The sequence below is a fragment of the Ranitomeya variabilis genome, chromosome 2, assembly GCF_051348905.1.
Source record: "Ranitomeya variabilis isolate aRanVar5 chromosome 2, aRanVar5.hap1, whole genome shotgun sequence".
Taxonomy (NCBI): domain Eukaryota; kingdom Metazoa; phylum Chordata; class Amphibia; order Anura; family Dendrobatidae; genus Ranitomeya; species Ranitomeya variabilis.
In genome coordinates this window covers 196432065-196445037 of record NC_135233.1, presented here as the reverse complement: position 1 = coordinate 196445037, position 12973 = coordinate 196432065, and the positions used below count along the sequence as shown (strand labels likewise).

At 44.3% G+C, this 12973-nt stretch overlaps 1 protein-coding gene across 2 annotated transcripts in view; it reads right to left on the bottom strand.

Moving 5' to 3' along the window:
* LOC143804872 (coagulation factor VIII-like) overlaps positions 1-12973 on the bottom strand; it is a 252139-nt gene that overhangs the window by 147489 nt on the left and 91677 nt on the right. For both annotated transcript variants that reach the window (XM_077283404.1, XM_077283405.1), the window contains exons 8-9: positions 11552-11773; positions 2241-2493 (exon numbers count right to left, since the gene is read on the bottom strand). In XM_077283404.1, coding sequence (XP_077139519.1) covers positions 2241-2493; positions 11552-11773 — 475 coding nt within the window. The remainder of the gene's footprint in view (positions 1-2240; positions 2494-11551; positions 11774-12973) is intronic.

The window sequence follows — 12973 nt, the reverse complement described above, 5'->3', positions numbered from 1 at the left end:
GAAAAGAAAAATTTCAAATACAGAAATGAAGCACATCAATCCTAGATCACCACCCAAAGCCATACAGTATCTATGTGGTACATGCACTTTTCACATAAAGATTTTTTTATTTCTTTTATTTTTCCTATTGAATTATAGAACCATTTATGGGACCACCAATGAAAATCCAGATAGAGCCCCCAAAAGACAAAGTAGCACAAAGCTATACTGGCAAACAAAGGGATACACCATACCTCCCAACTTTTGAAGAACAGGAAGAGGGACAAATTATGTGGAGGCAAACTTTGGCCACTTCCCTGGGCACACCTCAATCCACACCCATTTACCATTTCTTTCTTCCCTGGCAGCCTGGTATGAGGAGTTGTCAGAGGCACGGTAGTAGTGAGGGACATTCAGCAGACGCCTGAGACTGCAGGGGTTAGACCCAAAACTAGGACTATCTGCTGTATCTGGGACAGTTGGGACTAGAGATGAGCAGATGGATTCTCAAGACTCTGGTCCAGTGTGCAGGTCAGTAGTACCTGGAGGCTGGACTGGAGGTCATGAATCTCTTATGTTCCGGTGTCCTCATCTCTAGTTTGGACCTGTGGATTATTTTTTGTTTCATCATTCACAGTCTTCTCCAATTTTTGCATTCTTGGTGCAGAGTCTCACCCATCCGCTGACTCACTGGGATAAGAGCAGCTGTGACTTCAGATCTTCCAGGGCCAATTAACACAACTATGGCACGCACACAGAGAGGCGGTAATGACAGGTGTAGGAAGATGATGGTCCATTCAAGTACAAGGCCAGTTGACCGGAGGGTCATAACACGGCTTCATCTTCCAGGGCTGACTACACCAACTGTGGCACGCACAGAGAGAAGGTAATGACAAGCTTAGGAAGATCACAGTTCATTGAGGTACAAGGCTAGTTGACCATAGGGTCACATCTTGGCTTCTCTGAACATCTCCATGGAGCCAGGTGACCTGGCTATCTTCAAATGTATCCATAGATTCCAGGTGACCGGCAGACCCCAACCTGGTTTTCACAAATGTATCCATGGTTCAGCGATGGTCAATAATAGAGCAGATATATATTCTTCCAGCTGGGGCTGAGGTCCCCTAAGCTTGCATCCTGTAGAATGATAAATCTGAGTCCCTCGTGATGGAGCCATGATGTATTGGCTGCTGTCCTATAGAGATTCTCTGGATGTCTGGACGTATTGGCTGAATTTCTGACTGTCTCTGTCTCTCTTTTACAAAGAACTATAACCTCTTTTTATGTTTAACAAGTGTCGTTCATTCAGTATTTACAGGTAATCCTGATAACATCAACTTGCATTGTTTGATTATGTAATCTATTTGCATAGATTTTCCTCTTCTGTTTTGAATGCCAACAAACTGGCTGGCATGGACGATGTATAATTAACATATCAGCAATCATCAATCTAGTCAATATTACAGGCTTACACATACAAATATCTGTTTTCTTGACAAACCAAAAAGAAACACATACATTAAAAAGTCAACATATAGATAACAGTCTATTCTTTCTGGATTGCTTAAAATAGACATCTGGTTAATTAAGATACAATGCTGTGTCTCCACAGTGATTTTTTTTTAATTTTTTTAAAGTGAACTAAAAATGACATTGTTGTACTTTTTTTAAAGTAATTTTTTAGTAATTTTATAGGATGAAAAACATATATTTTATTTTCCCTCTAGAATACAGGGACATAGAAATACACTGCTATGTACAATGTATCAGTATAATCTGCTGTGGAATCAGAGAGTGCATTACAGATCAAGTACACAAAACTCTCCCAATGAAATAACCAGAGCATGTGGCCCACTAAGTTTAACTCCTGCTTGTAATGTTGAAGACTGTAGGTTTGAGTCCCGGGGAGACTCACAAATAGACATTTTTGTAATTGCTTTTTATAATTTATAGTAGTTTTATAGGAACAAAAAAGTCTGACTTTTTATTCACCTTTGGCATACAGTGAACATAGAAATAGATTGTTTTATACAGTACAATGGATCTCCAAGTACTTGTATAATCTGGTTCTGGGTTCACTTCCTGCAATACAGGTCAAGATTACCAAATTTTCCTATCTATATCATTATGAGCTTTGTTTTATAGCTAGAGCTGCAACCTACAAAGATGGGAGTTCAAGTTCGCCACCACCAATGTTTAAGATGAGATAATTTTTTTAAGAACAACTTTGTAAATGTTTGTAGATTTTCTTTTTTTCTTACCCTTTTTCACTTTTGTCTTGCTGATAATCCCATTCCATCTCTATAGCTGCAATGTAATGTGTCCATGTGACTGGTTTACGTTTCCCATGAGATCGCACATGAACATGTGGCGCATCATTGCCATCATCTACACTGAATACTGTAGACTCGTAATAATCATCTTCATAGTCATCATCATGATTGTCTATTACACGCATTCGCTTTTCAGACTCAGTTGCGCAGTCTTCCACTCGCATCACAGATGTCATCTTTCCTGTTGAGCACATTGTAATGATAATTAGCTGAATAAACATAAGAAATTAAATTATCGGCGCAGGGAAAGCAATCAGGACATTCACTTGTCTAATGGGGTTCTTATGTGGACAGTTCCAGGTAATGTGAACTAATATAAACACCGACAATGAGAGGGATGTTTCACAGTAATCAGGAAAAATAGCCAAATGTGAAAAGAAATATATATATACACATTGTCACACTGGTGACACAGACCGGGCTTACCCTGGAGGGGCTTAACTAAGACAACATCTGCAAGGAGTTTGTATGTTCTCCCCGTGTTTGCGTGGGTTTCCTCCGGGTTCTCCGGTTTCCTCCCACACTCCAAAACACACTGATAGGGAAATTAGATTGTGAGCCCCAATATGGAAAGTGATGATGATGTATGTAAAGTGCTGCGGAATTAATGGCGATATATGAGTGAGTAAAATAAATAAATAAAATCTGGAGAACATCTATATGAAGGAGTGGGCCAAAATCCCTCTGACCTCTGTAATTGCAAACAACGGTTTCTGTATCAAATGATAGGTTCTGTTTTTCTATTACCATATTTTCCAGACTATAAGACTCACCTTTTTCCTCCCAAAATGTGGAGGAAGGGGGTGCGTCTTATAGTCCAGATGTATTGCCTTTGTCTGAGGTGGGGGAGCGGTTTCGGTGGAGCATCGGGTCACAGGAGGCTGGAGCCATCGGCTCCGGCTAACTCCTGTGCCCTCTGCTAAAGAGAAATTAATATGCCCTGCATTCCACACCCATGGGCGTGGAGGGCTATGCATATTGATTTTTTCAGTCCCTGATATAAATGGCCCCATCCTGTTCCTGGAATGTTGGTCCCATCCTTTGTCATTTATAATTGGCCCCATCCTGTTCCTGGTAACCATGGCCCCATCAGCAAAGATTAAAAAAGCAAAAAACATTACACTCACCTACACGGCGCTCCCTTGCGGCGTCCTGCTCCGGTGCCAGCAGCTGCTTAATGCTTGTAAGCAGCGCATGGCAGGGACGTCATGCGCTGCTCACAAGCAGAGCACAGCTGCCAGAATACTCACCGGGACCGTTCATCGGACATCGCGGTGTCCTTTCCTCTTCAGTAGCGGGCACTGTCAGCTGCCTGCTTCCAGCTGCTGCCAGGGGTCACATGTGCCGATACTTAACCCCTTCAAGACCTTGCCCTTTTTCAGTTTTGCGTTTCCGTTTTTCGCTCCCCTCCTTCCCAGAACCATAACTTTTTTATTTTTCTGTCAATATGGCCATGTGAGGGCTTGTTTTTTGCGGGACGATTTGTACTTTGGAACTACATCATTGGTTTTACCATGTCATGGACTAGAAACCGGGAAAAAAATTCCAAGTGCGATCAAATTGCAAAAAAAGTGCAATCCCACACTTGTTTTTTGTTTTGCTTTTTTCCTAGGTTAATTAAATGCTAAAACTGACCTGCGATTATGATTCTCCAGGTCATTATGAGTTCAAAGACACCAAACATGTCTAGGTTATGTTTTATCTAAGTGGTAAAAAAAATTCCAAACTTTGCTAAAAAAAAAATAAAAATTGCGCCATTTTCCGATACCCGTAGCGTCTCCATTTTTCATGATCTGGGGACTGTTGAGGGCTTATTTTTTGCACGCCGAGCTGGCATTTTTAATTATACCATTTTGGTGCAGATACGTTCTTTTGATCGCCCGATATTGCATTTTAATGCAATGTCGCGGCAACCAAAAAAAAGTAATTCTGGCGTTTTGATATTTTTTCTTGCTACGACTTTCAGCGATCAGGTTAATCCATTTTTTTATTGATAGATCAGGCGATTCTGAACCCGTCGATACCAAATACTGTATGTGTAGGTTTGATTTTTTTTTTTATTGTTTTATTTTGAATGGGGCGAAAGGGGGGTGATTTAAACTTTTATATTTTTTTTCATAATTTTAAAAACTTTTTTTACTTTTGCCATGCTTCAATAGCCTCCATGGGAGGCTATAAGCTGGCACAACTCGATCGGCTCTGCTACATAGCAGCGATCATCAGATCGCCCCTATGTACTTGATTTACTGCATTGCTATGAGTGACGACCACAGGGTGGCGCTCATAGCAATCCGGCATCAACAACCATAGAGTCCTCAAAGAGACCTCAGGTTGTCCTGCCGACGCATCGCTGACCCCCGATCATGTGAGGGGGTCGGCAATGCGCTCATTTCCGGCCACGCGGCCAGAAGCGCTAGTTAAATGCCGCTGCCAGCATTTGACAGCGGCATTTAACTAGTTAATAGCGGTGGGTGAATCGCGATTTCACCCTCCCCTATTGTGGGCACATGTCAGCTGTTCAAAACAGCTGATATGTCCCCGCTTTGATGTGGGCTCAGCGCTGGAGCCCACATCAAAGCAGGGGATATGACCTCAGCTGTACTAGTAAGGCGGAGTTCGTGAAGGGGTTAAGAGAAATTAATATTCTGAATATTCACTTCTCTTAAGTATCCGCACACGTGACCGCCGACAGCAACAGGAAGGCTCCAGTTGACAGTGCGCGCTGCTGAAGAGGAATGGATACTCACTGCGACGTCCGATGAACGGTCCCCGTGAGTATTGTGGCAGCTGTGCTCTGCTTGTGAGCAGCACATGACGTCCCTGCCATGTGCTACTTACAAGCATTAAGCAGCTGCTGGCACCGAAGCAGGAAGCTGCGAGGGAGCGCCGTGTAGGTGAGTGTAATTTTTTTATTTTTCCTGATAGGGCCATGGTTACCAGGAACAGGATGGGGCCAATTATAAAAGAAAAAGGATGGGGCCAATCATACCAGGACCGAGATGGGGACAATTATACCAGAATAGGGATGGGACCGATCAAACCAGGACCATGATGGGGCCAATGATACCAGGACTGGGATGGGGTCATGCATACCAGGACCGAGGTGGTGCAAATCATACCAGGATAAAGATGGGGCCATGCACACCAGGATAGGGATGAGGGAGCCATGCATACCAGGATAGGGAGGAAGGAGCCAATCATACCAGGACAAAGATGGGCCATGCACACCAGGATAGGGGATAATACAGTACAGAATTGACCATTCTTTTGCTTCAATTTTTTTTCCTAATTTCCTCCTCTGAAACCTAGGTGCCTCGTATGGTCCGAAAAATATGGTATTTAATGCAATAAAATGCAAATTAATTATGTAAAACTCATTCAATGCAATTTTCTGGATTTTTTTTATATTCCCCATCCTTTGTAGATATATATATATATATATATATATATATATATATATACAGTGCCTACAAGTAGTATTCAACCCCCTGCAGATTTAGCAGGTTTACACATTTGGAATTAACTTGACATTGTGACATTTGGACTGTAGATCAGCCTGGAAGTGTGAAATGCACTGCAGCAAAAAAGAATGTTATTTCTTTGTTTATTTTTTTTTTAAATTGGGAAAAGTCTTTTCAGAGGGTCATTTATTATTCAACCCCTCAAACCACCAGAATTCTGTTTGGTTCCCCTAAAGTATTAAGAAGTAGTTCAGGCACAAAGAACAATGAGCTTCACATGTTTGGATTAATTATCTCTTTTTCCAGCCTTTTCTGACTATATAAGACCCTCCCCAAACTTGTGAACAGCACTCAAACATGGTCAACATGGGAAAGACAAAGGAGCATTCCAAGGCCATCAGAGACAAGATCGTGGAGGGTCACAAGGCTGGCAAGGGGTACAAAACCCTTTCCAAGGAGTTGGGCCTACCTGTCTCCACTGTTGGGAGCATCATCCGGAAGTGGAAGGCTTATGGATCTACTGTTAGCCTTCCACGGCCTGGACAGCCTTTGAAAGTTTCCTCCCGTGCCGAGGCCAGGCTTGTCCGAAGAGTCAAGGCTAACCCAAGGACAACAAGGAAGGAGCTCCGGGAAGATCTCATGGCAGTGGGGACATTGGTTTCACTCAATACCATAAGTAACGTACTCCACCGCAATGGTCTCCGTTCCAGACGAGCCCGTAAGGTACCTTTACTTTCAAAGCGTCATGTCAAGGCTCGTCTACAGTTTGCTCATGATCACTTGGAGGACTCTGAGACTGACTGGTTCAAGGTTCTCTGGTCTGATGAGACCAAGATCGAGATCTTTGGTGCCAACCACACACGTGACGTTTGGAGACTGGATGGCACTGCATACGACCCCAAGAATACCATCCCTACAGTCAAGCATGGTGGTGGCAGCATCATGCTGTGGGGCTGTTTCTCAGCCAAGGGGCCTGGCCATCTGGTCCGCATCCATGGGAAGATGGATAGCACAGCCTACCTGGAGATTTTGGCCAAGAACCTCCGCTCCTCCATCAAGGATCTTAAGATGGGTCGTCATTTCATCTTCCAACAAGACAACGACCCAAAGCACACAGCCAAGAAAACCAAGGCCTGGTTCAAGAGGCAAAAAATCAAGGTGTTGCAGTGGCCTAGTCAGTCTCCTGACCTTAACCCAATTGAAAACTTGTGAAAGGAGCTCAAGATTAAAGTCCACATGAGACACCCAAAGAACCTAGATAACTTGGAGAAGATCTGCATGGAGGAGTGGGCCAAGATAACTCCAGAGACCTGTGCCGGCCTGATCAGGTCTTATAAAAGACGATTATTAGCTGTAATTGCAAACAAAGGTTATTCCACAAAATATTAAATCTAGGGGTTGAATAATAATTGACCCACACTGTTATGTTTAAAATTTATAAAAATTTAACTGAGCAACAAAACTTTTTGGTTTGTAAGATTTATGCATCTGTTAATAAATCCTGCTCTTGTTTGAAGTTTGAAGGCTCTAACTTATTTGCATCTTATTAAACCTGCTAAATCTGCAGGGGGTTGAATACTACTTGTAGGCACTGTATACCAAAGAGGAAAAAAGAAGGCAGCACTCCAAGTCCTTTCAAAGGTGAAGAACGTGTGAAGTTTATTCAAACCCACATCTCTGTGCGACGTTTCGTCTCACACTGAGCCTTTCTCAAGATATATATATATATATATATATACTAGATGGCAGCCCGATTCTAAAGAATCGGGAGTCTAGAATCCATATATACTTTATTTATTCAAATGTAAGAATAATACAATTAATAAATAATAGTAAGAAAGAACAAAAAATGGCTGCACTCACCAGCTCTTGACAATTCTTGACAGTACGGCACATTTCTGATTGGTCGCTCGCGGCAGGCGGCAACCAATCAGAAAAGTGCCGCGCACCACGAAGGCATATATCTTTGTCCACCCTGAGCGGGTGTAGGACGCTGGTGACGTCACTTATCTCCGGACATTATCTCCGGACAAAGCCACGGAAGTTGGCACAAATTGCCGGAAGTAGTATTCTAGGCAATTATATATTAGATTTTAATGTTATCAGTGTTTACCTTTGAACGTTTATATTGTATTGTCCTGTCACCAGCCATGTGTACGATTATCGGCCGAAAGCCTCTCTGGAACCAATAATCACCCCATGTAAAGGTATCTTTATAAGTTAAAGATTCAGAATACTATGACTTTTATCATATCCTGAACAGTCAAGTTTTTTATGAACCGTTAAGGTTTTCTGGTTGAAGTAAAAAAAACTCTGAGTGTTTACAGTTTGAAACCATAAAATGTTGAAAAATTATGTCATTCTTGAGTATATCACTCAATGGTGCTCATAAACGTGTCAAATTTGATCTATAATATACTTTAATATACGTTACTTTAATCTTTAATATACTTAAGAACAGGGCCCCAGACATCACACAGGGGGTCTGAAACACCGCACAGTGGTCCAAAATATCGCTGTGCTCTGCCTGGGGCCACATATGCTGCCTGGGGCCCCTGTGCTCTGCCTGGGGCCACTGTGCTCTGCCTGGGGCCCCATATGCTGCCTGGGGCCCCTGTGCTCTGCCTGGGTGTAGGACACTGGTGACGTCACTTATCTCCGGACATTATCTCCGGACATTAGCTCCGGACATTATCTCCGGACATTAGCTCCGGACATTATCTCCGGACATTAGCTCCGGACAAAGCCACGGAAGTTGGCACAAATTGCAGGAAGTAGTATTCTAGGCAATTATATATTAGATGGGCATTTCCTGAAGGAAATACATGGTGCTTGAACAGCGCTACCAGCTTTACAGCAGCACTTTTCACACACGGGACTGGGGGGCGCGCTTACTTTTGCACCCGGGGCCGGGGGCGCGCTTACTTTTGCACCCGGGGGCGCACTTACTTTTGCACCCGGAGGCGTACTTACCTTTGCACCCGGGGGCGCACTTACTTTTGCACCCGGGGGCGCACTTACTTTTGCACCCGGGGGCGCACTTACTTTTGCACCCAGGGGCGCACTTACTTTTGGGGCCGCACTTACTTTTGGTGGGCGGGGCTCCTCGGCCTCCGATTTGGTTGGTGGGGCCCCTCGTCCTCCGATTTGGTGGGCGTGGACCGGCCTCCGATTTGGTGGGCGGGGACCCTCGGCCTCCGATTTGGTGGGCGGGGACCCTCGACCTCCGATTTGGTGGGCGGGGACCCTCAGCCTCCGCTTTGGTGGGCGGGGCCCCTCGGCCTCCGATTTGGTGGGTGGGGTCCCTCTGCCTCCGATTTGGTGGGCGGGGACCCTCGGCCTCCGCTTTGGTTGGCGGGGCCCCACGGCCTCCGATTTGGTGGGCGGGGTCCCTCTGCCTCCGCTTTGGTGGGCGGGGCCGATCGGCCTTCGATTTGGTGGGCGGGGCTCCTCGGCCTCCGATTTGGTTGGTGGGGCCCCTCGGCCTCCGATTTGGTGGGCGGGGCCCCTTATCCTCCGATTTGGTGGGCGGGGACCCTCAGCCTCCGATTTGGTGGGCGGGGACCCTCAGCCTCCGATTTGGTGGGCGGGGACCCTCGGCCTCCGATTTGGTGGGCGGGGCCCCTCGGCCTCCGATGTGGTGGTCGGGGCCCCTCGGCCTCTGCTTTGGTGGGCGGGGCCGGGCCCCTCGGCCTCCGCTTTGGTGGGCGGGGCCGGGCCCCTTGGCCTCCGCTTTGGTGGGCGGGGCCGCTCGGCCTTCGATTTGGTGGGCGGGGCTCCTCGGCCTCCGATTTGGTTGGCGGGGCCCCTCGGCCTCCGATTTGGTGTGTGCTCTGCCTGGGGCCCCATATGCTGCCTGGGGCCCCTGTGCTCTGCCTGGGGCCCCATATGCTGCCTGGGGCCCCTGTGCTCTGCCTGGGGCCCCTGTGCTCTGCCTGGGGCCCCATGTTCTGCCTGGGGCCCCTGTGCTCTGCCTGGGGCCACTGTGCTCTGCCTGGGTGTAGGACACTGGTGACGTCACTTATCTCCGGACATTAGCTCCGGACATTAGCTACGGACATTAGCTCCGGACAATAGCTCCGGACAATAGCTCCGGACAAAGCCACGGAAGTTGGCACAAATTGCAGGAAGTAGTATTCTAGGCAATTATATATTATATATATATATATATATATATATATATATATATATATATATATATATATATATACAGCTTTGGTATAAATTAAGAGACCACCGCAAAATGTTCTGCTTGTCTGATTTTCTCTTTATAGGTATATTTTTTGAGTAACATGTAAATTGTTCTTTTATTCTATAAACTTCTGACAACATGTCTCCGAAGTTCCAAGCAATAATTTTTTTTTTTAGACAAAGAAAAATGGTTAAAATGTAAAAAAAAACCCCAGTGCTTTCAGATCTCAAATAATGCAAAGAAAACAAGTTCATAATAATTTAGAAACAACAATACTAATGTTTTAACTCAGAAAGAGTTCAGAAATCAATATTTTGTGGAATAACCATGATTTGTTATCACAGCTTTCGTGCGTCTTGGCATGCTTTCCACCAGTCTTTCACACTGCTTTTGGGTGACCTTATGCCACTCCTGGTACAATAATGTAAGCAGTTCTTCTTTGTTTGATGGCTTGTGACTATCCATCATCCTCTTGATTACATTCCAGAGATTTTCAATGGGGTTGAGGTCTGGAGATTGGGCTGCCCATGACCGGGTTTTGATGTGGTGGTCTCTTAATTTTCGCCAGAGCTGTAGATATATATATTTTTTCTGATCTTCTGCTAATAGTCTCTGTGTGGCATTATTTTGTGTCTATATATCAGTTTTTTGATAATAGAAATGTAGCTGGTGGTACGGGCCGGCCAGGACTGTAGGTCCCACAGTTCAATAAAGGAGGCCGCCATTTAAAAACAAAGTATTTACTGAATGATAACTTGGCACAGGTTATGTACAAGGGGTAGTGGGTACAAAGTCTTATGGATGTTTCCTCTACAGTATTGAGCATTTTCTTCCGCACAGTATCCTTCCTCTGTCGACCACTCCAGGACCAGTGAAGCGCACTGTTTCATCCTACTTCACTACAACCCAGCTTTAGCACTACAATCCTGATCAGCAAGTCTCCTTAATTGGCCAGCGGTTCTGTGTTCTATTTCTTCCACTAATGGCGTCCTGGATCTACCACTCGGGACCCTCACTAGTATCATGTACTCAGTCCTCTTTAGGCCTTCTGTGTTACAAGCTTTGGGGTTTGAAACTCAACATCCTCTCCAAAGACCCTTCTCTGGAAGGCCACTCTATATTGTCAGTAACTTCTCTTCGGGGTCTCGCTATCCCTAGCCTTTGGTCTCCTCTTATAATGGATCACCCATTAGGTAGCACTACTCACTTTGCGCTCTAAACTCAAACTTCCTATCAGGAAGCAGTCACTTACCCTAACACTAACCCCAGCCCCTATGGGCTAGTCCCAGATATAAACTCTGTGTTACCCTAAAGTGACTACCTATAATTCAGTCAACTATCTACATCTTACGCTACCTATCTTATACACTATGCCTTACACTATCACATCCTACACTATACTAATAATACTTATCACACTCTATACACAATACATTACATGGCACATTATATAAAAAATACGTAGGACAATAGTCACATTACACAATACACATAACGCAAATGGTGTCTTCAGGGGCAGTACAGTCCGTCACCCTTACACTTCAGCCATGCCCTACAAAATGAGACATCATAAGTGTTATAAGTACCTTCTGGATGTGTCCAGGACTGGCAGAATAGTTTGTAGACTCCTTTCTCTCCTGGATGGACTATGGCTGTTAGAAAGCTAAAGGCAGTAACAGAAAGTACAGGGACACGATGGTCTCTTATCACAAAGCTATGTCTCTCCAGAGAAATGCTGTGAACCTCAAAATGGGTCCCAAATCCAATGACATGAAAATGTATTGGCTTCTTAAGACAAATGTTTTGCTCTAGAATAGAAAAGGAGAAAACTTTGAAAGCATTATATTAGAAAAAAGTTATTTATAATATAGATGAACATAAAAATGATAAAACAAATTATTGAAAAATTCTGTAATAAATATTTGGACACCTTTTTCTCCAAGTGCAACATGAATATATTGTCAAGAAGTTCTGGACTTTTCAGGTGTGGACACATGATATTACCTCAAATCTAGAAACTAGCCATTCTGCAAATTGTAATTAAAGGGGATCTGTCAGTGGGATCAACCCTCCTGAGCCGTCTATATGGGCATGTACAGGTCATTGGAAGCTGAATAAAATGACACCTTGATATCTGTGATCTAATATCTTATTCCAGAGAAATACATATTATTTATTATTACATTTATGAGCTGTTAAGATCTATGGGCCAGACATAGATCTCCCTGAGAATCTGCCTCCAGAGATTATTTTAAATGAAAGAGGTCATTACCAGTGTGAGACATGTAGATCAGGAGAGTAGACTGTCAATCATTACATGTCTCACACTGGCAACGCCCCTTTCATATAACAATCTCTGGAGGCAGATTCTGTTATAATCCGGTGACCTTGGAGCCGCATTAGACTTTCTCAGGAGTAGGTGGCACCTGTACTGACCGCAAACCCTAAACTGTCACCGCAACTAGAAGTAGCCGTGGGGTGTACCTAACACATCCTAGACACCTCGACACAGCCGGAGGACTAAATACCCCTATAGATGGAAATGGGAATTCTATCTTGCCTCAGAGCAGAACCCCAAAGGATAGGCAGCCCCCCACAAATATTGACTGTGAGTATTAGAGGAAAGACACACGCAGGCAGAAATCAGGATTTAGCAAAAGAGGCCACGCTGTCTAAATAGGAAAGGATAGGACAGAATACTAAGCGGTCAGTATTAAAACCCTAAAAATATCCACAGCAGATAATACAAAAATTCCACCATCTAACTAAAGACATGGAATGTATATCTGCATCTCCTGAGAATCCAACTTGACTGAAATATCCAAACACAGTCTAAGCTGGACAAGAAAAAACATTGAATAGTACTGAATTGTTAAGCACACAGCATGTGTGCTGTAGAAACAAAACCAGACACTTATCTTTGCTGATTTGGCAGCAGGGCAGGAGGAACCAGACAGAGATGCAAAACCTCCAAGAACAATGGACAACTGGCAAGGGCTAATGAATCC